This window comes from Varanus komodoensis, unplaced genomic scaffold (genome assembly GCF_004798865.1).
Source record: "Varanus komodoensis strain SLA01 unplaced genomic scaffold, ASM479886v1 scaffold28, whole genome shotgun sequence".
Lineage (NCBI taxonomy): Eukaryota > Metazoa > Chordata > Lepidosauria > Squamata > Varanidae > Varanus > Varanus komodoensis.
The window spans coordinates 1,198,166-1,225,026 of record NW_025335727.1 but is presented as its reverse complement, the minus strand read 5'-3'; the positions used below and the strand labels follow the sequence as shown (position 1 = coordinate 1,225,026).

The window sequence follows — 26,861 nt, the reverse complement described above, 5'->3', positions numbered from 1 at the left end:
TTCTCTTGGTTCGCTTTTCTCTCTCCTGCCTGTCCTCTCACTCCGTAATATTTCCCTCCTCACTTCATAGGCTGCAATTATACTGCAAGTGCCTCAAGGCAGAGGCCAGTCTTTTGTTTATGTTACCTTGGAACCTGCCATCCCTGTACAGTTGTGGCTGTATGTAAAATAGGGAAAAAGCAAAAACCAGGAATTTATGATGCAGAGATGGACTTCTGGGCAGGATTTAAATTTGGACAAGGACAGGGCCTAAAATCCAATCCCTGGCATTGTACTTTAGAGTCAGTTTAATCTTGGAACCAATGCAGTAAGCATGTGATCTTGCCTCTGAGCGTGTACAGGGTAGTTTTCCCAGCTGGAAAGGCCTGCCTGCATAGCTATCCATCAAGCTTGCTTGTCAAGTCACTTTTGCTAAACTGGAAAGGTGCAGGCCTGCAGCCGAATGGGGGACTCCATGTGGAAGCAGAACTGGGGTTAGACCTGATGGCCTTATAGGACCCTTTGAACTCTACTCCTATTTAATTCTGTTTTATCCATGCTGTCCCGGGGCATTCTCTTCTGCTGAAAAGATGACCAGAACAGCTTCCTACAGCCTGGTACCCTGTTGGCCTACAACTTCCATTGCCCATGCTGGTGGGGTTGATGGGAATTGCAGTCCCCACATTTGGAGGTCACTAGATGACCTATCCTGGGACTAGATGGAGAAGTGATGAGACTTGACAAGTGCTGATCTGGTACGGAAGGAGGGGCTGTGTCCCAGTGGCACAGTTTTCCAGCTATGATTTTCAGCTTCTCCGGGGAGCACAAGGAGAGAACAGTGCCTGGAAGCCTAGTGTGGTCAGGGGCTGGATAGACCGAAGGTGGCTAAGCATGTTTCCCACAATGCTTCCACATGGGGCGTTGTGCACGCTCCTTCAGCACACACCAAGTTGACAGCACTTCTTCCACACTCACCGGTCCTTTGCTGGTGCACAGAACTGGCACGAGGCTTGCAGTTTGTGCTACTGCCTCCCCAGGAGAACGGTGGAAGGGGACTCTTCCCTACGATGCTTTCCTAAGGAGTGGGGGGCGGGGGGCTTCTTGCACCTGTGTTGAAATGCAAACATGGGGAAGCCTCGTGTGCTCTCCGCTCCAGCTCATACCTGCCTGGCCGGGATGGCTGACGAGCATCGGCAGGGGAACTCACAACAACAGCACACCCGAGGAACCGGCTGCCAGATCACATCTGCCCAATTCAGCCTCGCATTTCCTTTCTTTGGGAACAACTTCCGACTCTTCCCTTTCCCAACCTGATGCCTGTCAGATGTGCTGGCCTACTTTTTCCATCACCTCCCAGGCTGCACAGCCATTGGCTGGCTGGGGATGATGGACGTTGCAGTCCAACGCAACTGGGAGGTGCCAGGTTGAGGAAGGCAACTCTAGTTTATTCGATTGATCTCTTCCCCCTCCCCCTCCTCTTTCATCCTTCTTCTATGAATGGGAGTGGAAGAGCTGTACGGGTGGATAATTCCACTCTCAGCCACTAGGTGGAGCGCTCTCCTCGCTGTGCTCCTACTTGGCCAATGGGGGTGGATGAGAAAAGAAAAAGGGCGGAGACAGCTCCCGTTGATTGGCGTAGCGTCCCCGCCTCTTCCAATTCAACTTTCACTAGAGCCCTGCCCCTTGGCCCGAGCCCCGCCTTCGAAGGCGGCAACCCACCGAGAACCCGCCACCCAATCAGCGGGGAGCTTAGCGTTGTTAGGGGCGTGCCCCCAGTCTCTCTCTCGCGCCGAGTGGGCGTCAGGTTGCCAGGGGCGCGTTCGGGCGCGTGATGGGCAGCTGCGCCACGCCCCCTGGGTCTGAGCCGCCGCGGTGGTGCTGGTACCCCCAGTGCGAGAGCGTGCGCGGCTGCGAGAGGATTCCGGAGTGCGGCCGGGGCCAGCTGCGTCCGGAGCTCGGGGGTCGCTGGCAGCCACTGTGCACGCAGCCTCCCGGTCTGTGCACGGCGAAGGACCTACCGCGGCGGAGGAAGCCTCCCACGAGCCCGGGCGAAGGCGCGGGACTCGGGGCCGGGACCGCTCCAAGCCTCCCAGGGATCGGCGCTTCAGCCCCGCCGGCGCTCAGGATCGGGCCAGTCCAGACCGTGCACGAGGGCCCGGAGAAGCCCGCAGCGGGACTGGCCCGGAACGACCGCAGGATCAGCGGCGCTTTTGCCCCCGAGCGGTCCGGTTTGCAACTGTCCCGGATTGAGCAAAGCGGCATGTCTGGCTGGATAAGCCCTTGAGCGGCACCGGCCTGGACCGCTGCAAACGCGCCGGACCCAGCCGAGAAGACGCGGCGTGGGCTGGGCTACCCCGGGCGGCTCGACCTCTCGGAACCGGCGAGTCTCTGGGGAGGATCACCAGTTGGGGAAAGCCCGTCGAAGATCCGCTTGGCAAGAGGCGGGAGCTCAGCTCCGAGGCGCGGGGCTCCGTCCAGCGGCAGGGCTGGCGAGCGAGGGAGACGCTTCTCTCGCGCGGAGTGCGAGCCCCCGTGGGCAGGCGGGCGAGCGAGCGAGCTCGGACTCGGCCGGAGTACCAGACCGACGCCGGAGGAGTGTAATCGCGGGAGTTTAAAGCTGGGAGACTCGGAGCCAGGAGCGGAGGCGCATCCTGCGCTCCCCGCCGCCGCCGCCGGCCGCCGCCAGCAGCAGCGGCGCCGAGATCCGAGCCCACCCGGAGCTCGGGATTGTGTCGCTGCCCCGCCGGGCTTCGGCCTCGCGATGGCCGCAGCCCGTCCGGGGGCGTCCCAGCTGCTGCTCCCGGTGCTGCTGCTGCTCCTCGTCTTGCCGGGCGGCGGCCGCGCCTTGGAAGGTGAGAGCCGCGAAGGGGAGGCCGAGGGTGGGGGGGCCGTGCCCGACCCTGGGCGGAAAATCGCCCAAGTCTCCGCTGTTCGCGCACTGATCCCTGCGCGCGTTTACGTTAGAGTAAGTCCCATGGGGCTGAGCAGCACTTTTTTTCTGAGTGGACGTGCGTGGGGTCGCATTGTGAGTGCCCAGACGTCAATCAGACCCCGCATTTATTCTGCTTGTGTGCATGTGTGTGGGGGGAGGGAGTTGTGGGTGAACCCCCTGGGAATGGCAGCGCCTCACTCCTTCCCCGAGAGGGACATCTCCCTTACCTCTCCCCTTCCATCAGTATAGCCTACTTTGGACTGAGGGGTGACCTCCAGAGGTAAATGCTGTCCAGTGTCCATATACATGCTCAAGAATGCGTAGCCATTGTCTAGGACAGATGCCTGAGAAGAGGCCATTGTCTGTCTTTTGGGGATGGGCAGTGGCTGCCCCCCCCACACATTCCCAAGAGCACCCCATACTTGAGCATTTCTTTCCTTTTCCTCTGCTCCGTGGACTTAGCAGCCCTATTGCAAGAAGCACCCGTCAAAGCAGTGATCTCGGGAGAGGCTCCTGCAAATGTGAAGCTTGGCCAGAGATCCAGCCAAATCCCATCTCTAGTTTACTTGGGCTTTCTGGGTTCTTGCAGGCGAATGGGCACTCGGGTTTCGCTTCCTGACCCCGTGCAAAGAGAGGCACTGGGGAGGGCCCCATCCTCCCATAATCACGAGCTTTTGCTTTGTGACACAGTATTAAACAGCTAGCTTATAAAGGGTGCAAGGGAAGGAAGGAAGGAGGCAGGCTAGCAGTCCAGGACCGAGGCAATTAGTTGGCTTCCCATTGTGTGGGTGGTAGAGTGATGCATTCGTTAGGTTTCGGAGGTGATCGCGCTGTAAGTGGCAGGTGAGAGAGAGGCCTCAATCTGTTGGCATTATCTGTGCATCATTGGCTTACTGTATTTCAACCATGAGCAACGCTAGACTTCTCTGTTACTTAAAATTCAAATTATGAAATGGGTAGATTACTGTGCACTTAGCAGGGCATGGTGTGTTCAGACCAGAATGAGGGAGAAATGAGGAGCGCTGCTACTTTTCCTACATTAAATAGGTGAAGCAAATCAAGTAGTTTATCCTGGGCTTTAAAACAAAAATAGGACAAATTCAGATGCTTGTGTTTAAATTATACTTACTTCTGATGCTCCTGTGAGTTGCAAGCAAACCTCAGAAATAGAAGCTGTTGAAGAAAGCTCCTGACTTCATTCTCATTGTTGATCTTTGTAGCATGGAGAGGACAAATGAACGGATTTTTCTGCCAGTGAAAGTTCAGATTGGGCTACCTGGAGATGGTCTGTGCCATGGCTCTCTCTCTATCCTGGCTCCCTCCCATTCCCATTTCAAGTCCAAAGGACACTTCTGTAAAGTACAGAGTCATTTACTTGAAGCAGGGGGGCTTACGTTCCAAATGGAGACTGTTTCTCCTAATACTTATCTTATCCCCACCAAAACAGCAATAGTTTTATTGCTGGCCTCTCTTATACACGCAGTTAAGTTCAGATTCTTCTCCCTTCTGTTTCACTCAGAAGGCCAGCAGAGATGGTGATGCTCACAAGCCTTGCTGAAATCCAGCGGGTTGATCCTTCAAGAACTGGGAGAACACAGTTTTAACTCCGTTGCATGCTAAACGGAAGCGGTCAAGATGGTGGTGGTCTCTCTTTGCCTCTTACAGTGCTGATGGAAATTTTTTAAACATTAGTGGCTTGAAGGATGCATGCCAGTGAGCATTGCTGTCGGAAAAGGTGCTGGTCATCAGATTCAGCTCAGAAAATCTCCTGGCACATCTTGTTCTTTGTGTGAAGCTGAACCTTAAAGCCAGTGCCACACAGGAAACAGGAGAGTTGAAAGCACGCCTTCAACATGTTGAACAGCAGTAATACAGGTTTTAAGATGTCTTTCGTGAACATATTTGATGGATTATCAGGCCCTGGAACCAGTTTTTAAAGCTCAGCTTGTATTCTCCGGTTGCACACCACCGCCGCCATGGAAGGTTGCTATATTAAAATTGGGTTTGTGGGAATTTTCTGAAATACATCAAACATATCTCGCTGTTCACAGAAAACATCGTTAAACCTTTCAGTATCAGTATTGTTTTGCTTGGGATACGTTCAAACCACGCTTTTGAATTCTTCCTTTTCCCTCCCTGTTTGACACTGGCTTCAAGTTTTCTTTCCCAGATGCATTCTTTTTCAAGGGTAGCAAAGGCACTGCATTTGTGGTGAAATGGACGCCCGTTCGCTTGTGCATGGCAGGGCTGGAGACCAGGCAGAGAGAAAGGAACTTTCTTCACTTCTTCCAAGTTGTCTTGTAACTTAAGAGTTTCCAAGAAAGAAAAGAAAAATGCTTCCAAATTACCTTGGCCGTTGCACAGAGTCACGTTGGAGCTCTTTCTTTCTGTCTAGAAAGAACACATTCTCTACGCATCCAGTCAACGGGGCGATGAGGCTTCAGCGCTGGCACCCCCTTTGTAGACTAGAGATGCCTCCCCCCAGATATTTTCGGGCCTGTGAGAGCATTTCCCTGCAAGGGCCCTTCTGTTTGTGCCTGGCTGGCAGAGTGCTGGAAAAGAAGAGTTTTCCTCATTGTTATCTGGGCCTGGGGCGTGCAAAGAGCACTCGTCCTAGCTCTTACGGCAAAGAACATCTGAAATTCTCCCTACTCCCAAGTGTTTGCTGTCTCTGTGAATACAACACACTGCACTTCTAAAACTGGTGTTGGCGTTTTCTCCTCCTCCTCCTACTTTATACGGCCTTGTTTTTGTCCTGATTCTGCTACATTCCCTGGTTGGCGTGTGTACGGGTATGACCTGTTCCATAGCTTATTGCTTTAATGCTGCGTCTAAGCTGACATGTTGGGAGGCAGACCTGAATTCTTCCTTTTGCCCTGTTCAGTGGGTTGATGGCAGTAACAGATCCGTGAGGGTCGGGGTTTGTGGGCCAAACTTGTTGTCCCAGGTGAAAAAGCGGTGAAGGGCAAGTTGAAGAATATGGAAAGGTCCAGCAATACAGCTGAGCTCTGCGAAAGCTTGTGTTGGAGGTGCCAATTTGGAGGCTATGAACGTGCGCAGGGGCACGGTTCCAAAGTTTGGCTTTCTAACCCACGCTGCTTTATCCAGCTTTTGTTCCAGTCGGACTCTGTGTAAACTGATGGAGTGTGTCTATGGCAGCTGCTGTGATTTCACTTTATGGATCGAGGTTGCTTGTCCCTTAAACCAGCAGGAGTGTCTTGCACTTGCATTTTTTCCTTTTTCATCCTCTTTGGCTGTTTTTTTTTCCCTTTTTTTTTTTTTTTTTTGTACAGGTACCCACTTAAAAAAATGAAAAGAAAAGCTTTTCACAAAGCTGCTTCCTGACGCGCAGTTGTAGCACTGGAGCAGTTACTGTAAATCTAGTGTATACATTACTTTTAATGCTAATAATAAATCCACAGCAGCCATAAATCCATGCGCACGCACTCTGTATAAACCGCAGCTGCTTAGTAACCGAGGATCTCGTCACTTCACTCTGCCTTGTCAAGTTTGGGTGCCAAAAATGTGTAACTCCGAGCTAGTTTTGTTACCTCCTTGCCTCGACCCGTGAGCCCTGGGACTTTGTGGTCGGGGTGTGTGTGTGTGTGTGTGTGCGCGCGCGCACAGTTTTTTGACTCGTCTGGCATTTTAAAAAAATCACAGTGAGGCTCTGTGGCATTGTGTTGCTTCACTGCCCTACACAAATGTCATAAGCTGACCTGCAAGGGTGCTGCGGGGTGTCCAGTTCCTTTGCAGAGGGAGTGCAAGAGTGGGGGGCAGTGGAGGGGCTTGGAGGGGGACCCCCTATCCGCGGCCACTCAGTGAGGGCTTTGTACGGCTGGGCAGAAAATGGTTTCTCCCCCTAGGTTTCTGTCGAAGCGTGCTGGCTCTGTTTGAAGTTACAATGTGTTTTTCTTCTCTGGTTCAGCAGCGCCTCAGCCTGCCGGAGAAGGAATGTTCTGGCCAGAGCAACAGCAGTGGCTTTCTCTGGCAAAGGTGCTTGGCTGGGGAGCCGAGGGCCCCCTAGGAATACGTTTCTCTAGCTTGGCCGGAGAGCCTAGGAGGGAACGGAGCTAGCTCTCCATTTCAGTCTTTCCAGGGGGAAAAATGCAAGCTTTCTTTTTTTCGCCCGCTGTGGCTGGCTCCCCCCTTCAGGCCGGGATCCCCATTCCCCTGTCCCGGGAAGCCAAGCCTCTGGTCTGAGAGAAGAAAAACGAGATGGTATTAATTTAAAGTGCATCAAATCACATTTTCTATAGCTCTTAGTGCTTTTGATGCAATTTCCAGCCGGTGGAGTGGGCCCCCAATGCCCTCGCTCTCCCCGGGCTGAGCACGAGGGAAGGAATTAATGCTGCTCCGGGAGCAAAGGCAGCCGTTCCTGCCAGCTCTTCCTTTGTGCCCAGGTGGGCAGGTATGCACGGGGGCCGAGAGAGAGGCCTGGATCTCGAGGAGGACAGGCAGGGCAAGAACCGCCGTCTCCCTGCCTGATCCTGGCGGGTTTCTGTCCTCCTTTGTCTGGGCTAGCTTGGTGGGACAGGTTTCCGGGGCTGCGCTTTGCTGAGGTTTCCTGTACTCCTGTGAGTGCCTTAACAACTCCTTGCTGGAGCACTGGGAGAAGGTGGCTCTTTGGGATGAACTGGGAGAATACAGTACTTTGATCTGTGTTCCCACGGGCCTGTGCTTCAAAGCACCCACGCAACCCCTCTTAACACCAATAAGTGATATCTTAAGATCCTTTCACCACCGTCACCGTGTTGTGGCAGTGCTTGAAAAGGTGGATTTCCCTTCAATTGCCCAAAACATATTTGTGGGCAAAGCAGGATGCCAAATCAAGCCGCCTTATGACAGAACGGAACTGGGTGATGGGAGAAACGATTCCAGGTAAGTTTAATGCTGAGTGTCCCGGTGGGTACGCGACAAGAGGGGAGATCAATTGCCCTTCTGTGTCACCTCCTCCAAGTTTTGTTGGGGTGGAAATTGAACAGGGAGGGAGAGAAAGATGGGGCTAGGCTTGAAGGAAACATTGAGCCCTGGTAAGTCTGATTCTACAGCATTTTCACTTCTGCACTAAGAGAAATCCCAATATATAAACACGCTTGCGTGTCTTCGTGCACATTAGATTTGGCGAACTGTGCGTCATGTATGAGATGGTACCCTCCCCTCCACGTATCGATGCTGTCAGGTATTTTCTTGATGGGCAGAGATGTGCTTTCTTTTTAATTACAGTTCAGCGAACTGTCTCCTCTCCCAACAGGGATGAGAGGCCTGCTGTTATGTTGATGCTTTAGGATAAAGCTGAGAGAAATCTGGTCACAGAACTCTGGAAGTCCAGGCCGAGCTCATTAAATCTCCGCTTCTTTGCAAGCTGGTTCATCCATATGGGGAAAGGAAGGCTCTTCCTTTGTGCCCAGAGAAGCAGCCTGCTAATTGGCGGCGAGGGCAAACGTGCAAGGCGTATCGCATGCGTTTCTCAGGCCTGCTCCCCACATGCTGTTCTCGGTATTTTTCTTACCCCCTTCATTTTTTGGTGCCTAACGAAGCTTCACCTCGGGTTACACGGGCAAGCACTGAGCCGCCTAGCGTGCTGAAACTCTGGCTAAATTGTCATGTGTTTTCTCCTGGCGTGGCGTATGACGGAGACCTCTTGCTTCTAATGATTCCTACCTCAGTGTTTTTGCTGTGAACTTCATTGAAGGCTGACACACTGCACAAAGCATTTCTCTTTCCACAGGTTGGTTGGGTTTCTGTCGTTGCTGGCGGTTGGGTACTTGGGAGCTTTTAATTAAACATCCCAAGGAATCGGGATGATAGGCTCAGAGGCCGGTGTGTGTGTGTTGTTGTTTTTTTCCCTCCCTGCCTCTGTGCAATTGCAGCTCGGCCTGCCTTGCCACAACAAACTGGTTTGTCTGGAATGAGTGTCTCCTTTTTTGGTGCCAAGCGGGAGGAGAGATGGAGGCAGGTGTCGGTGCGCATGTGTGCGCAGCCAAATTCTTGTCGGTTGGGCACAGGGAGGAGAATGCTTGAGAACCAGCTCGAGTTGGCCCCTGGGTTCCTTTGTTCTCAACAGTTGGGGTTCGCCGTTCTTTGCCAAATAGGCCAGTAGGTTAAACCACCCAGTTTTCCACTTAAGGCTTTGAGCCAAGCTGTGCTTTGACCCTTTAAAGTGGCTGATGGGAATCTGAGAGGTTTGCCAGGACTTGCTGGATTCCCTTATGGGAGTTTGGATTCCCAAACCAGCTTCCACAGGAAAGCTGTTGTCCTGAATGGTGGCTAAGAAATACATTCAGCAAAGAAATGAAAATACTTGGCATGTGTTCCGGAGTTTTATTCTGGGGGATCGAACAGGGATTTTTGTTTTTTTCTGCTTGTTTTTAAAATGTGGGGGCCCTTATGTGTGCTTTTGTGTGCAACACTGCTTTGAGGAGGTATGGTATTAATAGAAAACCAGGTGCCTTATTAATGCACTGGGGATCAAAAGATGGTGGAAATATTGGTCTTATTAGAGGTTATGAGCAGGTAGTAGAGCCGGAGTATGCATGTTTTCAAGACTTGGCACTTTGCTAAAATTAAAAGCCAGAAAGTAGGTAAGAGCCCACTTCGCCTGCTTTCCCCCTGGCAGAGGCAAAGAGATTCTGGAGCCAAAGCTATGGAGGACAGAAATAACAGAGAAAGGAAACACAATCATTTTGTGTTTCTCCGTGGCAGTGGTCTGAATGGCACCACAAGTTGTGTTTGGTTCAAGGAGTACGGGGAGCTTCCAGGAGGCATCCAGGTCTCTTTCTCTGTGGGAAACTGTTGGCAAGGGAAACATTAGTTCTTTGTGGTCTTCGCATCACACACATGGAACTCTGCACTTTTACAAGGCCGGTTGTCGGAAAGATTTCCTAGCTAGCATTGTTTTGCCAGTTGTAACTCGAAAGCACCTATGTTGCGTTTTGCATTGAAATTACACGAGGGGCCAAAAGGTGCATCTCTGAGAGGCCCCTTTGCGTGATGTTTGTGGAATGAGGCAAGTTCCATGGGAAAGGCTTGCTGCTGGGACTTAATTATAGTTCCAGGGTTTCAATTTGGATGCCCCATAACCGTGTTGGCATTTGCCGTGTTTGCTCGCTCATTTACTAAGAGCCACGCTTCATGCATGGAAAAGGAGTGTGTGCGTTGCTCCCACCGGTGTTCCTTCATTTCCAAGCCTTTCCTTTTGAGGTGGGGTGGAGAGATTGCAAGGAACTACAAGTGAGATTTCATGTGGGGGAGCTGGGGGTCAGGGTTCGGAGGCGTAGCCCTTGGACCCCAGTGCTGAAAGCGCAACTTAAGCCGCGTGTTCTCGGTCGTGCCGTTTTGCATGAGCCCTGCATGTGTGCGAGTGTGTTTGCGGTTCCCTCTCCATGTTTCTACAATCCCACAAGCTCCAAACACCTGTTCTGCAGCCCCCACCTTGGAATGCAAAACGTTGGAAATGTGTCGGAGCAAAGACCTGGTATATAATCAGCAACACGCATGTGCTGCACTGTGTTTGGGGGAAGACTGCCCTGCATGGGAAAGTTGCATGGATTTGCCCAGGGACTCAAAGTAATCTTTATACTTCTGGGCAGCCCTCTGTTCCGCCCCCGCTCCCCCTCTTCAAAGATGGCTGGAGAGGCCCGTCAGTCACGGCGGGCCTTGTCATCCCAGAGCCTCCTCTTTCCTTGTGCTATGGGGAGGCGGAGGCAGCTGCTCCGGCATTTGCTCCGGCTACTTTGAGAGTGAAATCCTTTCTGGGGTGGGGGGGGAGGATTTCCTTGCATCCTGCGCTCTTCCCTAGCCTTCTGCCTGCGCCTGTCCAATTTGCCCCCGCAAGAGCGAGAGGGGGAGAAGCTGTTTGTGGGACGCATGGGCACGGGGAGAGCAGAGGTGTTGGCGCTGATGGTGCCGTTCTCTTCTGCACGCACCAGCAGTGTGGAATCTGAGGCCCCCTCTTTCCCCATCCCCCCATTAATGAGAAAAATGTGTAGGGTTTGACCAATTGCCAGGACCAGATTTATTCTAGTTCCCCAGAAATTAAACTGAAAATGAGGAGTGGGGAGAGAGCGAGGGACACAGGCAGGCCTGGCACTCGCCTTTCCACCCCATCTCTGTGCTTGTTTTAACTTTGGAAGAATCCGAGGTTGGACTGGGGGGTGGGGAAGAGAAGGATATTTAGGTTTAAACAGTTCCAGATGGGTTTAGCGTTCGCACATTGGGAGGAAGTGAGCTGAGCGCCGCGTGGAGATTTGGGTAACTGCCCCAGGCACAAGACAGGGTGTGTGGGGGGAAGGCTTGGCAGAGGGTTTCTCGATCCGTGTGCTTGCCAGCTCGGCATTGCCTTGCAGAGCCACGCTGTCTGTGGGTGAGCTTTCTGATAAAGTCTGCTGGCACTGTCTTTTCCTTTCCCCACCTAGAGATGCCTTTTTTGTCTTCCTCCTCCTCCTTCCCTGGATGGTTTCCAGGCGAAGAACCTGCACAAAGAATTGGTGAAGGCAGCCTCTCTCACCTTGCTCAGAAGTTGCCAAGGGGCTGGTAAAGCAGAACGTGGCCAGTGTCTTTGGTGGCCCTCGGATGCCTTCCTTTTGGGTGGCTGTTTGCATGAGCATGAGCCAGGGCAGTGCCGGAGAGTCCTCTGACGGAGCTGGGTGGACCAGGAGGTGTGGATGGATGGATGGGTTGATTTTCACCTGCACAGCCAGCTGGGTGCTCGAGGTGGCATCCACACTGTTCGGGCTTTTAGTCGAACATAATCCAGAAGCTTCCTTGGTGCCTACGCAGGTCAGGCACAAATTGTGACCCAGCTCTGAGAGAGGAGTTAATAAGACGAAGCAGAAGGGTCTTGGGTATACTCCCGTGCTTTGAGGGCATGTGTGACTAGTGGAAACCACGTCTTCAAAAGAACACGGGGTGGTTTTGCAGCATCAGAATCTGCTTCCGACCCTTTCCTTGATTTTGCACCCCACCCGTTGGAGCAACTTTGCCCCAGTTTTGAGACGTGCTGAGCTACAGCACCCATCATCCCCAGCATGCTGTGTGCGGGTGTTGGGAGTTGCAGCCCATCACCTCTGGGGGGCACCAGGTTTCAGGAAGGCGGCATTCGCAAATGCAGGGACTTGGCGCCGGAAGCGTCCACGCGAGTTCTCATGGCTGGGCTCCTTGGATCAGTTGCATCATGCATGGGTCGAATCTGCCCTTGGAGCTGAAAGAGAAGAAGTGGTCGGGGGCCACTGGCCATGGCTGTGTCTTGTGGCAGCAAAACTGGGGACCTGTATTCATTCATTCAAAATATTTCTTACCCTTCTTGCTTCTGTAGTTCAACTCAGTATAATGACATGTATTTTCATGCAGAATTTCCATCGCTCATCTTGCATCTACTGGATGATCAGTATCTTTGTGTGACTCTCAAGGTCTAGAGCTACAATGGGGATCTCTCTGTCTTTACTTTCTCCACATCATGTATAATTTTATAAATCAATCCTCACGGCTGCTCCATGTTCTCCCAAGCAGACTTCCTCTAAATGCGCAGAGTCCACATTCCCTCTTGAGGCTGGTGACGCAGCCCCTGATCCTTGGCAGTTGCTCTTTTCTACCCCTTCCCCTCTTGAACAGTGCTAGAAAAAGCCTTCTGCAGCCTGAATCTCTCCAGACATTTTGTCCTAGCAATGGACGCGTCTTTCAGAGATGTTGGGAGATTTGCCAGTAAGCTCTGTGCACTTCTCAGTAAGAAAATCCAACAAGGGATCTTGTACAGTGCCATCTGTATACCTTTTCTCAGAAAAAGTCCTACTGGGTTCAGCAGTGCTTTCTCTCTATTTAAAGTTCCTTGGGATGGCAGCCCAGGTCCCTTGGCCATACATTTCCAACCCCTCACACCTGTAAGGTGCCCGAAATTTCTGCAACACACCAACCAGAACTGCGCACAAATGTACCCTTTCTGAAGACTGTTGTTCCTGTAGAAATTCTGTCCCTCTCAAAAAGCCCCCAAGCTGGCTGGTGGCAATGAAAGAAAGAGCGAGAGAAGCAAATTGGGAACAAAACAGGAGCAGTGTTAAACTTAAACAATGAAAATCGTTAATGAGGATAACCAGTCAGTACAAAACAGTCTTCCAGCAAAATATTAAATTAGCTAAAAATAGCTGTAAATGCGGCAGCCGGCTACCTTAAACGCCTTCCGTGTTCTCTTTTGAAGCGTTGAAAAGAGGGGGCTAAGCACCCCTTTCGGTTCCAGAGGTTGGGTACAAATACAGGACAAAGCCCAGTCTGCCGCCACCAGCTGGGTCTGGGGAGGCTGAAAGCGTTTCGGCAGGGCACTTGCCCACGGCTGTGGTGCCGTTCCTGTGCATTCATGGCCTGTGTTTCTCTCTTGGCCACCTCTGTGTGCCTGGCCGAGGTCACGTCATTGAATTAGTTCACCCTGGGAAGAAAGGTGCGTGTGATATGCAAGGAGGGGGCCGGTTTCTAACTAACCCCAGCGAAGCAAAATACGGGCTCACAATCCCCGTCCACCATCCACCGTCCACATCCCCCCCCCCCCAATATGGTTGGCGGTGCTACCGTAGCATCGTGGCACGTTCACAGTTCTTTCGACAATTATCAGCTACAGAATGTGCTGTTTCTGCAGCTGAAACCTTAAAAAATGCAGCTTTGTCAAGGGAAACACTCTGCACGGGCTGCAGAGTCAGGAGTGTACTGCTGGCGAGAAGGGGGTGGTGCTGAGTGGCGAGGTTTGGGGACGATGGGGTCAGAGAGCCGAGCAGTAGCCAGGAAGGCCACACAAGTCAGGGTGGAGTGGAATTCCGCACACTGATTTGAATTAACGAGACAGAAACTTGGCTCCTAGTTTCTGATAGTTGCTTGTTTTGCCATACAGTCGAAACAAAATGTGGTTTTGGTGAAACTCGCTGCTTTTGCACCTGCTTGGGTTAGGCGAGCTGTTTCTGTGGTAGAACAGGAGGGAGATGGTGGGGTCGTGGGGTGTTTCCAGCGTGAGGATAACTGCAGATCTCGCTGTTCCTCCGCTCGCCGGCCGGCGCCTGGGAGGCCTCCGGTGCTGGGGAAGGTGGAGAGATGCAGTCTGAGAGAACGAGGGAACTGGAGAGAGGCGCAGCTCCTGCCTGTCTTCCCTGCGGTGCAGGGGCAAGTCTGTGATTGATGAGTTGGAGGTGGTGGTGAGGTCAAGCAGGGGAAGCCACGGGTCACTAAGAAGAGAATAGCAGGAGGGAGGGACGGGCGGCTGGAACCTGACTCTGCAAGCCAAGACGAGCACATGAGAATCGGGCTTCAAGTTTCCCCAGCCCCGGCCTGCTTGTTGCTCCGACAGGACCTGCGGGAATAAGGTGTGCTCCCAGGCACACCCGCTGCTGGTCTTGCCTCTTGAGTCTTGACCAGAAGAGGAAAAGCTCCCGTTCTTCTGCACAATTTCTCTCCACAAATTCCAGGGTATGTGTGGTAATGCAGTCGGTTTACACAAATATGATTCACGCTGATGGGGCTTCCAAGGCACTGAGGTGCATATCTCATCTTCTTTTGGGGCCATGTTTTGACATCCTTGTAGCTGTTGGAGGAGCCCAAAATGGCAGCCGGAGCGCTGCGCTGGAGAAACAGTTAATGGCGGCTAGAGAGTGCAGCCCCGTGTGTGAGCCAGGAGCATTGGCGCGGTGACGTTGGGAGTCAGAGGTTTCAAGTTAAGCCTTGCTGGGGTTTTGGAAGCGGAATGCCAGTTGCCTGGTATTTATGGTTTCCTAGGTACCAATTGGGCCGCTGGTGCAGAAGTCGGTTTCCCAGGAACCTGCTGTGCTTGAAGCTTTCTGGATTCCTTTCCAGTGTTGCTAGAAATTATTTTAAAAATAATACGGGTGAAAGGAAGAGCGTTTCCGCTTTCTCTGTGCTCCTTCAAAGAAGGGCACAGCAAGGGCTCATCTCTGCTTTGGGAAGGACCCTCTTTGACTTGCCTGGATTCCGTCCCTCTGTATTTTTAAGTGATTACTGCTCTGGGGTTGCAGAACTGCCAGCCGTGGTGGACTCCTAGATGTATTCTATGGCATATTCATTTTAAAGCATTGTAAGGCCTTTGAATTTGAAGCTGGCGCTCTGTAGCTGGAGGTGTGCTAGTGCCGGACACCTTTTAGGGTCTGTTTCTTTGATACTTCACAAAGAATTTGCTGGAGGGCGACAGATTTAAAGGCTCGTTTCAAGATATTTGGGTAGCAAATTTTTAGATCATAGAGTAACAGCAGTGCTCATCTCAAGCTTTCAAGGTACCCAGACTTGCCTGAACAGGGCGAGACTGTGTGCTTTGGCCCCTTTTCTATATTTTAAATACCAGTTTGGAGTGTACATTCGTTGTCGTTTTGTGTCATCACATCATCTTCGAGTTATGGCGACCCTGTGAATGAAAGCCCTCCAAAATGTCTTGTCCTTGACAGCCCTGCTCACCTCTTATAAATTCAAGGCTGCAGCATCCTTTATGGAGTTCATCCATCTTCTATTTGGGAACGGTACATACTGCAGAAATTACTTCTTGATAGAGCTCTGTTTACCCCAATAATCTTGACCATAAATAACATTCTGAGTCTGATTCAATATCTCCCAAGTCCCCAGTCAATTCCCATTCCTGGCTCCTCTCCTATAGGAAAAAGAAAAAAAAACCTGTAATGGGAATTTTCTGAATGTCATATGTTCCCGTGAAAAATATTTCAATTCTTTTTTAATGCATTGTTTTCCAAAATTATTTATTAACACAAAGAATGGCTATGGTTTGGCTCAAATGTTAGTGTTGTAGCACTGAACTTTTGAATAAGAGCAGTTTTAATGGGTTCTCTCCATTTCTAGCAGTCCACAATTGTTCCAGAGGGTCTCCCAGTCCTCAGGAACGGCTGCATTAGGTAGGGGAATCGCCAAACTGTGGGTGCTTCGCATGGGAAGACCTGAAGTGTTTTCTGTTAACACAAAGCCATCATTAGAGGCAACCCATAATTACATTTTATTTAGATGAGAATCCTTGGGAAGTGTTTATAGATATTATGCTCATAAATTTAATGCCCAGTCTTATTTACTTGTACAGATGGGATGGGATAGAATATGTGCTAAATTAAAATAGGAAGGTTATGTACTGAGGACATGCTTAATCCCCTTAGTCTAGTTATCAGTCTTTCCCACTCCGGTGCCCTTCACTTCTGTTGGACTACAACTTCCAGCATCCCCCTGACACTCCAGCACAGTGGGCGGGTACCAGCTTGGGGAAGCCTTGTCCAAGCAGGGGTGGGCAGAAAGTAGGTCCCCAGATGTTGTGGACTCTTGGTCTTCCTGACCGTGGGGCATTCTAGCAGAGCTTCTGGGAGCTGGAGGCCAAATCATCTGGAGGTCTTCTGGCTGCCCATCCTGCTGCTCTAAAGGAAGACACAAGGTGCTGCACAGGAAGGATAATTGTTGGCTTATTACATTTGTATGTTGCTCGATCTCTGAACCTCTCTGAGCTTTTCATAACAATTAAAACCATACAACTTAGGATATCCTATAAAATGTAAATGTATAGTATAAAATAGAAGTAGAAATCAAAGTAAGCCCCAGCAGTATGGAAAGTTTAAAAAATAACAGATTTATAACATTGAGATGAACCTCCCCAGGAAACCTCATTCCACCACTGTGGTGCCACGACTAAAGAGGCCCTCTTCTTGGTAGTTCTCCCCGTCCATTCTTTTGGCACAGGCACTTGGAGAATTTACTGATTTAGGGCCCAGCAGATACATGAGAAAGGTTATCCTTCAACTGGCTTGGACTGAGCTTTAGTTTTACCACCTCTCCCTTGTGCCATAGCCCAGATTTAGATGGAGCTGCTTCCTCCAGCTGCTTCTCGTAGGGGAAAAAAGTTACTTCAGGGATTCCCGGCTCAGAATCCCAACATAACATTTGGTTTGCCTCTAAAGCCAAGATGTACCTTTTGTGACCTCTGAACGTTGGTGGAGGGCACTTCCCACCCGTCCCAGCCTGTGAGTTCCAATGGAAGTTGTAGCCATGACTCCTGGAAGAACTCGTTTGAGTCTGATGAAAGGAATGGTGAGTCATGTTTTCGGTCTTCCCCAGCCTGGTACCCTCCAGATCTGGTGGATTAGAACTCCCATCATACACAATCATCATGAGCCGTGGAACTGTAGCATCTGTAGTCCAAAACATCTGGAGGGCATCAGGTAATGTCTGTAGGTCTCTGGTGACTATTTCCAAGGTCTTGACACCGAGGTGCAGAAGGAGGAAATGGCGTCTGTCCAGATGGTACCAATTAAAAGAGGCTGTGTGGTGATCCCATCTTTTCCTCCTTAATGGAATTTTTGTGGAGCAAAAAGGAGAGGGAAGAAGCAGTGGGGAAAGCAGGGCAAGAGCCGTCAACTGGAGATGAGAGCATTTGACCTCCCATAAAACTCCAGGCACCTGCAGTGTGTTTGTCATTTCTAGGAGGTGGCTTCTGCCAGGGTTCAGAAAACACGCTCCCATGCTCCGCTCTTCGCCTCTGACTCTAGCCATGGCCTTGGGCAAGTAACTTAGCTCCTTTTTTTTGCCCATCTCCAGAGCAGCTACTAATCCACCTTCCCTTTCTTTCCTCTGCCCATTGTCCTGTAATTAAGAGACTTAGATGCAAGCACTCATTGTTTCCCCATAATGGCACTCTGCCTGCGCTGGGCCCTGTGGGCACTGCTGTAATACGAGAGGGCATGACGAAAGAGCGCTTTTAAAGTGCTCACCTTGTTTATAGCTCTAAGTGGAGCGCGATCTTCCCATGCTGCAGGTGGGGCATTTGGGCTGGAGCCGGGCCAGCAAAGGCCTGTGCCTGGGACGAGGGTGACCTCAGCGGGGCCGCTGCCCTGCCGAGGGCCGGCTAACCGGCAGGCAGGGCACGCGACGGCCGCGCGTGCAAGCGGCCCTCGGAATGAGCGTGACCTCGCCGTGGCCGGAACACGCCGGGATCCGAGGCGCCCCAGTGACCCTCCCTCGCGAAGGGTGCAGCCGGAGACAAGGGTGTCTTCCAGGTGAGAGAGCGCGCCACGCCGAGCTGTGCGTCTTCTCCACACGGTGCTCGTCGTGGATCGCGCTTGGGGGCGTGTCTCCCTGCCAAGCCTGCGGACGGCCTTGTTCCTGCTGATTGGAACACCGTCCAGGAATGTGCCTACGTGGGCATGCATAATTACAGGGACGGAGCATGTGAACAAATACTGTTAAAGCGTGCACGCCGTACGGGGACAATTTCTCAGCCCCATGCATAACCTTGTGAAGTCAGCTTGGAGGGAGCGAGGCCTGGATTTAAGGGTGTAATTTTAATGCCCTGCCAGTCCCCAGACTGTTTCCCTGTTTCCAGAGGCCAAGGCCTGGCTCCAGACTTATTTTCATTTCTATACCACCCCATAGCTGAAGCTCTCTCGATGGTACATCTTTCCTTCAAGCCTTTCCTTCCACAGCCTGTCCTTGCATCACTCTGACGATTAACTGTGGCTTTTAGTCAAAGCCATGACCTTTTCCTTAGAAATTAACCAGGGATGGGGGTGGTAGTCAGCCAAGATTCATGGTCAGAATTGACTGGCGTTCTTCTAACTGGAGCAAGGGATGTGGGATCTTGTCCCTAAAGTTAGTCTAAAATTTGAAGGTATTTCAACAGCAAAAGCTTTTCTAACTCATTCTCACTATGAGCTGGGACAAACTTTGCTGAGGCGCTCACCAAATAAATAAATAATGTACTTGTTGCTGGCAGGTGAGGTTGGAGACCCCTTGCTTTCTTTTTCTAACCCCCTGAAGGCATCTCAGCCCTAGGGCGGTTATTTAGCACATTTAGCACATCGTCAAAACAGAGGAAATGCATTGTAGGCATTGATACGGAAATGAGTCGCCACCTTGGAGCTCTTTATCTTCTGTGAGTTTGTCTAATCCCCCTGAAAGCCATCTAGGTTGGTGGCCAAGTCTGCATCCTGTGGAAATGAATCTCAGCAAGTGCCTGTGAAGAAGTCCTCCCTTCTATCTGGGCCGAAGAGCCATTGGTCCAGCTAGGTTAGGGTGTCTGCACTGGCTGGCAAGGACTCTCTCGGATCTCTAGACAGGAAGGTCCCCCAGACGCACTTGGAGATCCTAGAGATTGGTGCAGGGACCTCGGGTTCTCTGCCATTGTGCCACAGCTCCTTCCCAGCGACGAGATGGCATCAGGGTAGGCACAGCCTCCTCTCCTCCCAGACATGTACGGGAACTCCTCTTTCCGGGATCTTGCAGCCGTGTCATTGCAGGCCTCGTGGCCCTGGCAGACACCCTAGCCAGGGCTTGCAAGCAAACATGTTTTGCCTCTTAAATGTGGCTCTTCTCCTTTTCTCCATCCTCAAGGAGTGGCTCACAACTCCCCAATTCGGTCTGGTTTGTGTGTGTGCAGAAGCTGCTCTGCAGAATAACAAGTCCCTATCTGATGGTATGTATTGTTGGGAAAGGAGCAGGCGTCACGCCCTCGGTGCTGAGTGATGCCGCGCTCTGTCTGGGTAAACACCATCCAGTGCTGCAATGTGGCTGTGAGGAGAAGCAGGACAGGTTGGGGCCTATTTTGCCTATGCTTTACCTGGGGGGTGTGCCAGGTGGTTGCAGGGTACCACCTGGGACTCCGATGCCTGCTCCCCGTTTCCCATCGTGCCAAGAAGGGATGCCCAAAATGCAGAGGATGGAGGATTGAGGACTGTCTTGACCCTGAATGGGATATTCCAAAACATATTTTGGAAAAATGATTATTAGGTATGCAGGGGGCAGGAACAGGTGTATCCATCAACCTTGATAGTGTTCTGGCTCTCACTTTTCCATGCTTCCATTTGTTCCGCCCCCTTTTCACATCAGCTTGTGAACACAGATGGTTTTTGTCCTGTGTTTTTATGACCGTTTTTCAAATATACACATTTGTTATACACATGTGCTTAAATGCAGCCAATTTTTCTGCATTTCCAATATACACATTTTCATGGAATTTTCTTCATGGAATAAGTGTTTTGGTGTGCATTTTTAAAGAATATTTATATTTTATGTGCCTCTTTTCAAAAGTATAGTTTTTGGTGAACGGCATCAACAGACTTCTGAAAAATATGGATTTCAAGCTCCAAATCCATTTTGATTTGTGTTGAGGCGTGGGGGATGCTGATTTGGTAAATACACACAGAGAAGTGCAAACTGAACAAATTTCTCACCCATCCCTAACTGGGGAGTGAGGAGGTCTGTTTCTGAAGAGAGAGATGGGGAATGTGTTGCCTTTGGAGGAAGTGGCTGAACCAGCCGTCGGTGTCTGTCCGCATGCGTGTGCGCACGGGTTTCTTTCAGTGCCTAGCTGGCGACGGATGGAACTGGGTCTTTCAACAGCATTATAAATAAGTCTAAAGAAGTTATTCATTTCGTTCATTTGTTTCTAATTAGCCTGCTCAGAGGGCAGTAGCCTTTGTTTCCGCACTAGCCAGAAAGAAGGGGGGAGACCTCGCTTCTGAGAAGTTAGGAAAAGAAGTTAGGAAAAGAAAGCCTTCTTCCAACTAGAGGGGCGGAAGAGACGCATTCCCTCATCCTTGGCTGCTCCCTGCGTTTCTGGGCTGCTTGCAGAGCAGGTAAGCCCCCTCCTCAGCCAGTGTGGAACCCGCTTGGGGAGGAGGGACAGAGCAATGCTCCCCTCCTCCCTGGGAGCCCACCTGCATCCAATTCCTGGTTTCCTGTGACAACCAGGTGAGTTATTGAAAAATATTGATTCTGGCTCTTAGAAATTCTCAAATACTCCTGCAGCTTTGGCCCCAACTTCTCTCCCCATCCCTCTTGGCCCCTGGGCAAAACCTGTGTCTCACCCACTGCCTTGTTTATTTTTATTTAATTAATTCATTTGTATACCTCCCAGTAGTCGAGGTTCTCTCAGTGGTTATGGCTCCTAGTACTCAGTTAGGGTTTCGCAACAGAGTCGTGACCTTGAGCGGATGGAGTTGGCTCATCAAGAAAAAGGCCAGTTTTAAATCACATTAAATGACAGATTCAGGAGGAAGGAGACAATCCGTGGCTGCTTGTCTTGCTGGCCGTGTGCTCCTTCCTTTACCAGAGGTGGGCCGCCTGCGTGCACCAGTTCCTGGGCAAGGGGAGGACTTGCACCCATCCTGGTTGAAGGATCCTGTGGCCAGCTCTTGGCCACTGTGTCTATGGAGTGCTGGCCAACATGGACCTTTGAAATCAAGTGTTGCTTTGGTGCTTCGTGGGTTTGCTAAACAATGATGCATACTAACAGATTAATCTAACCATGAAAACAGGTTAAGTGAAAACTTAGCAGAGCATTTATGCTCTCTGGGAAAATATGCTTTGTATAATTTTACATATATAATCTTGATGTTTTTACTAGCTTTAGAATAGGTTAAACACCACATTGCTTATTTATTGGATAACTTCTGATTATGTGCATTAAGCTGCAGTGTATTAATTGGAAGTAAATTGCATGCACAAATAGCACATTATCTTTTATTAATCAAATCAAACTTTTCACATGGTTGTGTTCTTTCTGCTGTTGCAGCAGTCTGATTCGTTTCTGTTCTTTCACCTGTAATGCATAATTATTGCTACTTCCCCCATCCCAGAAATTCAAATTAGCAATATTTGCTCATTGAAGCTTGTGCATTTTGCCTTTCTGTAGACAGAGGTCTTTTTGTTGGCTTGCTGGCTATTTTTTTACCAAGTGGAACAATGTAAGCATATGCATGGGTCATAGGAATCCTTGAGACTTACCTAACTACAGTACATAAAAATGATAATTAAGGTGGGATAATGCAGGATGGTCCGTGTTAAGCTTTCCCCACCCTGGTACCTTGCAGACAAGTTGCACTTCCAGATGCCTGCATTCTCCAAGCTAACATACCATAATGCCTCACTGCAAGAAGTGAACCCTAACCCCTTGTTCTTATTTCCCTAAAAAAAGCAGCCTTTAATTTAAAGTTTCTCGTGCCAGACAAGCGGTCCAGCTCTTCTAGCGGTCTGTTGGCCCAGTGACCAAGCTGCTGCTGGTGAGTTCTCTCAAGCAGGACAGGAGTGACCCTCGCTACATCCCCTGGAAGTGAATTCTCTGGTTTAGAGAGAGATGCATTCCACTTTGAAGACCCTCTGAGCATGGCTGCGACCATCTCTCCTTGTTTAGTGTTAATCAAGCTGTTGGCCTTCTTTTGTTTATGAAAGAATAAATTAAGAAAAATCGGTGTTTCCCCCACTTTACATCTGCCTTTCATCCACACTGCTTTACCTAGGAGTAGCCAGCCTTTTCCTTTCACAGCCTCACCCCTGTGCTTTGGAGCAGGCTGATGCATTACCATTTCTCTCCCTGCCAGGAAAAGCAGGTTTGCCTGCTTAAATTTATGTGTAGAGGATTGCTGTTAAAGGCAGAGAGATGGGGGAAAAGCAGGCTACCCTGAGCTCAGCACGAGAAACGCCTGGGTGCTCTTGTCTTTGCTAGAGGCAGGGCCTGCTCTTTGTCTGTCGAAGGGCCCAGGACCTCAGTGCACAGCTGGGGAAACCCGGGCTTGAAGCCCTGGGAAGTTGCTGGCACTGTGGACAATCCTAGGCTAGGCAGACCAGCTTCTGGCTCCTTGCACTGGCTGGCATGACCTGGAGGCCCGCTTACGAGAGCTATGGAGGCGCTCGCACTGGGCCAAACAGCAGCTGCCACCGCTTTCGCACACTGCCCGTCTTGCTGGGCCTCATCAAGTCATGCTGCCCAGTTTTGCACTCGGCCATCTGCATTAGAGCACTTAATTAGGCAAATCCCACCAGCACCGACCAGAACGACGACTGGGAATTAAGGCACCGTGGCTTTTTTCCATTGCTGCGATTGCATGATCCGGTCAGTAAGAAACTGGCATCCGTGTAGGTCCCGCGCTGCAATTTCGAGTGATATTTATTAGGGCCCGGGTTTTTTGCATTGCCTTGCGCTCATTCAGCTGTTCCATGATGACCTTCCGCACTGTTGATTTTCCATTCTGAGCAGCATTTTCTGCGATAAAGAGACCGGCGTTCACTTTTCAAACCGAGCTGCGCGTGTGTGTTTGCTTTTGCTTTTTTCTCCGTGAATGAGCAACGCTCCGGAGGCGGCGAAGGCTGTAGTGGCCTCTTGCCTCCTGCAGGGGGAGCCGGCACACAGGCTCTGTCCGAACAGCAACCGCGACCAGCAGACGGGTTTTCTAGGCCCCCTTTGGAAGCCTTTCGCAGAGGGCCGGGGCCGCAGCCTTTCACGGGCCTGGAATAGCTGTGCCCCGATAGCTTGGAATCTCCAGGGAGTGCCAGGCAAGGAGCACATGAAATGCGCATGTCCCGCACGCTTAACTGCACTCGCCTTTCTTTGCCCCCCTTCTTTGCCTCTCCTGACTTGGTGGGCTTCGCTTGCTGTCGCAGGCCTCGCCCTGGGCTTTCTCTCCCAGGGCCCCGTTGCCTTCCCTCTCCTTTCAGCCCCGGCGCGGCTGCTGCCCCGCTGAATCTTTCATGAGCGATGCATTGTTAGAGTCCGCGCTGTTCCATCCAGCAGGGTTGCTCGGTGTAGCCAGGAGCATGAGTGGGAAGTGGGCAAGAGGGTGCTCTGCTTCGCTGAGTAAGGTTCGTTTCCAAGCTGGATCGCAGGCCAGCATGTGGGCTGAAGCAAAGTTCCTCCAGAGCTTTGATCCTTTTTAAAAATGTATATTTCTGAGATTCCAGCAGAGCCCTTGCAGGTGCAAGGCTGAGTTTGCTAATAGCGCTGTCCTCATCTGTGTAGGTTAGGCTGGATGCCAGATTTGTGGGTGCTCCACCAGAACCACTGGCTTTGTAGGGAGTGTACCTGGAAAGTCGTGGCACAGCTCTTCATCCTAAAAACCAAGTGGGGATGGATTTGTGCTAGAGATGGGAAGCACACAAAAATTGCCCCCTTCTAATTCAGGGAATTGGGGTGCATGGTTGGCAAGCCATGGTAACTTTGCTAGGGCTGTGCAGCCCTTTCAGAAAGTCCTCCAAGCAAGAGACCCGGTGTAAGAACGATTCTGTGAGTGGATGCTGTGTTTACATCGTGAAAGCTGGTGGAAGGTTTGACACTGGTGCGCTCAGGAGGACTGTCCGGTTGGGACCTGCACTTCTTGCGCAACCGCATTCCACACGTCGCTGTCAGTAACTCAAGGAAGAATCTTGTTTTTCAGTTTTGCAGTACAGAGGGAAAGGACAGTTTATTTCTCCTAAAGCCAGAAGCATTTGTGTGAAGCAAACAGTCTGGAGCTGCTGCCCCACCCGTCAAAAGAACAACACACCTCCTGTGCATGAGATACCCACTCATGAAACATGCTGGTGGGTGGCCCTTGGCCACAAAAGTAGCCTTCTTGGGGGACATGAGGGCTCGTTCCATCCCCAAGGGCAGAGCAGTTGAGCATCTGCATATGGAACGTCGGTGGGCATTTTACCTTTTGGGGGAAGCACATGGAAAAAGTCTCCCCTCTGGGGCTGAACCCTGCTCTGCCATCGCTCTGTGTGGCAATGCTTTTGTGTTTGCAAAACGCATGTCAGCGGGAAAAGTGCAACCTCAGGTTCACTGCCACAGGCAGCTTTTTGTCTCAGACAAAGGCCCTCACTTCATAGCCCTTTTGTGCCGCTGTTCAGAATGTTGCTGGGATTAATTGTACCAATCGGTACCTGAATGCAGAGTGCAGAAGGCTGCTTGCTCCAGCATCATCATCTCCTGAGCCGGGCAGGGAATCAAAATGTGGGTAGGGGAAGTTTCCTCCCTGGTGGCAGCTTTACCAGTTTGACAGCGGCCTTGAGATTCCTTGGCTTGCAAGCCGTTTCCATTGTGGTGATAATGAAACCTAACCCGTCTGTCTCCCTCCCTCCCTCCCTCCCTCCTTTCTTTCCTTTTCCTTTCCACTTTCTTTTTTGGGGGGCACCCAAACTATCCCAGTATGATCAAAGCACCAGGACTGCTTGTACAACTTTCTCTGCACTCTGTCTTGTTTCCACGCCATCCCTGGCTCCAAGTTGTGTCTCCAGAAGAGGTGGCAAAACCTTTATGCTTATCTTCGTAGATTTTCTTTGAGACATGCATTTGTAGCCCATACTCGTAAAGAGCAGGACCACACTTGCTTTCTTGGGTGCAGAGGCCAGGCCACTGTGGTCCCGGTTGGACCTTTTCCAGCCCAACAAGCGGTTTTCAAGGTGGGAATACCGATTCGCTGCTTGAGATAGCAGGCTGCAGCCTCTCCTCCTGAGGCTTTTACCTGGGCCAGATGCCCCAACCAGCCATGTTAATCGCCAGGAACATTGCAAAGGTTTGTGATGTCAGTCCAAGGCCTTCATTCCTCTTAATGTGGTTCTGACTTGCCTGCAGTAAACTCTGGAGTCAGCGCTTCAATCAGGCGCCACCCAAAATGAGGTGCGCATGCCTTCCCCCGTTTCTTGGCTTGGGTCATATCCCAGGAAAATTGTCTGGTTCAGCCGTATCTTTTGCTCTACGATCAGTTTTGGCTTCCTTTCCTCTCCTTGAGCTTCCCCTGCCCTTTTCTACTTCCTTGCTGTGGCCAAGCTCTTCCATTCCTGTGACTCCTGAAGGGCACTTCCAGGCAGACTTCTCTGTGGGTTTACCTGGCATCGAAGCCTTCCTGTTCAGGCAGAGCAAGTCTTTTGAATCTCTGCTGGGTCACGTCAGAGTCTGGCCCAGCATTCACAGCCATTGCGAAGTCTGCCAACGTGCGCAGAGTTCCCCTTGACTCAGCTTGCTTTCCAAGACCCAGCCAAGCATGACAGGGGCCGAGTTCCCCACATGTCGGCGCACAGTGTGGGGTTCCCTCAGCTTGGGGAAGGTCAAACCGTCTCTTCCTAGAACACTTATTTGCTTGAGGTAACAGTACAGGAAATTCCTTCAGTTCCAAGTCTCTTTGGATGAGATCCACCCATCCTGTGTTTCTTCACCTCCTTCACCAGTTGCATGTTTTCATTGCATCCCTGTTAGTAAACGCTTAATTTCTAACAAGGGCCACCTTCTGAACGGAACAGACGCTAGAAGGACTTGGAATGCCTTTTCTGTTCACCAGCTTGCTCCATGGAAACCAAGATTCAGGCAAAGGGGCTTTATAACCCCTTTCCCCATGGTGGATGGCAATGGGACCACAGCTCAGTGGTGGAGCCTTTGCTTGGCATGTAGAAGATTCCAGGGTCAGTCTCCAGCCAGGGATATGTGGGAAATCCTTTTGGGAGTGGGAATCCATCAGCTTCCCCAGACTCAGGCCCAGAGCCTGATTTCCTGGTGAGTTCACCCAGTGTGCCCTGTTCACTCGGCAGGAATCAGACCCCACAAGCTGTGCAGGCAGAATCTCTCTTCTACGCCAGATGTTCCTACTTCATTTCTACTGCTGTGCATGACCTGGAAGAGGGTTGTTCATGTGGGATGGAACTCCACACAACCGCTGTGCAAGCAGCATCCCTCTTTCATGTCCCTTTTTCAGCAGCCTTTTTTCTGCGGCTGCATGTGGAGAAGAAGAAGGTTGCCGGTTGTGTGGACTTCATTCTGTGGCTTCCTCTTGACTCGGCTCGCCTTTCTTTCCGAGACCTGGCCAAGCAGGGCTGAGAGTCCTCAAATGGCAGAGGGACAAATTCCACTGAGTTTTGTCCCAGCTCTGTCTTCTCCATCCTCTCTAGGTAGGAGAGGCCTGAAAGCCTGGAGACCCACTGGCAGTCAGTGTCAACAGTGGTGAGCTAGATGGACCAAAGGTTTGAGTGAGAAAACGAAGCCCTCCTATGTCATCACGGTTCGTCTGGAAGAACCTCTGCCCCCCCCCCCCCACCTCTGCATGCCTCAGCTGCTTGTTCCCTGTGGACTAGCTGAAGGCCTGGTAGACATGACTGTAGACATGAAGCTCCCCCCCTTCCCATGACAGGAGCATTGCAGCAGCTTTATTATTTATTTACTATTAGAATATTTTTATCCTGT

General features: G+C 51.0%; 1 protein-coding gene across 2 annotated transcripts in view; it reads left to right on the top strand.

Moving 5' to 3' along the window:
* The first annotated feature begins 2,290 nt into the window (after positions 1 to 2,290).
* EPHB3 (EPH receptor B3) overlaps positions 2,291 to 26,861 on the top strand; it is an 89,738-nt gene continuing 65,167 nt past the window's right edge. For both annotated transcript variants that reach the window (XM_044434456.1, XM_044434455.1), the window contains exon 1: positions 2,291 to 2,831. In XM_044434456.1, coding sequence (XP_044290391.1) covers positions 2,741 to 2,831 — 91 coding nt within the window. In that variant the 5' untranslated portion in view covers positions 2,291 to 2,740. The remainder of the gene's footprint in view (positions 2,832 to 26,861) is intronic.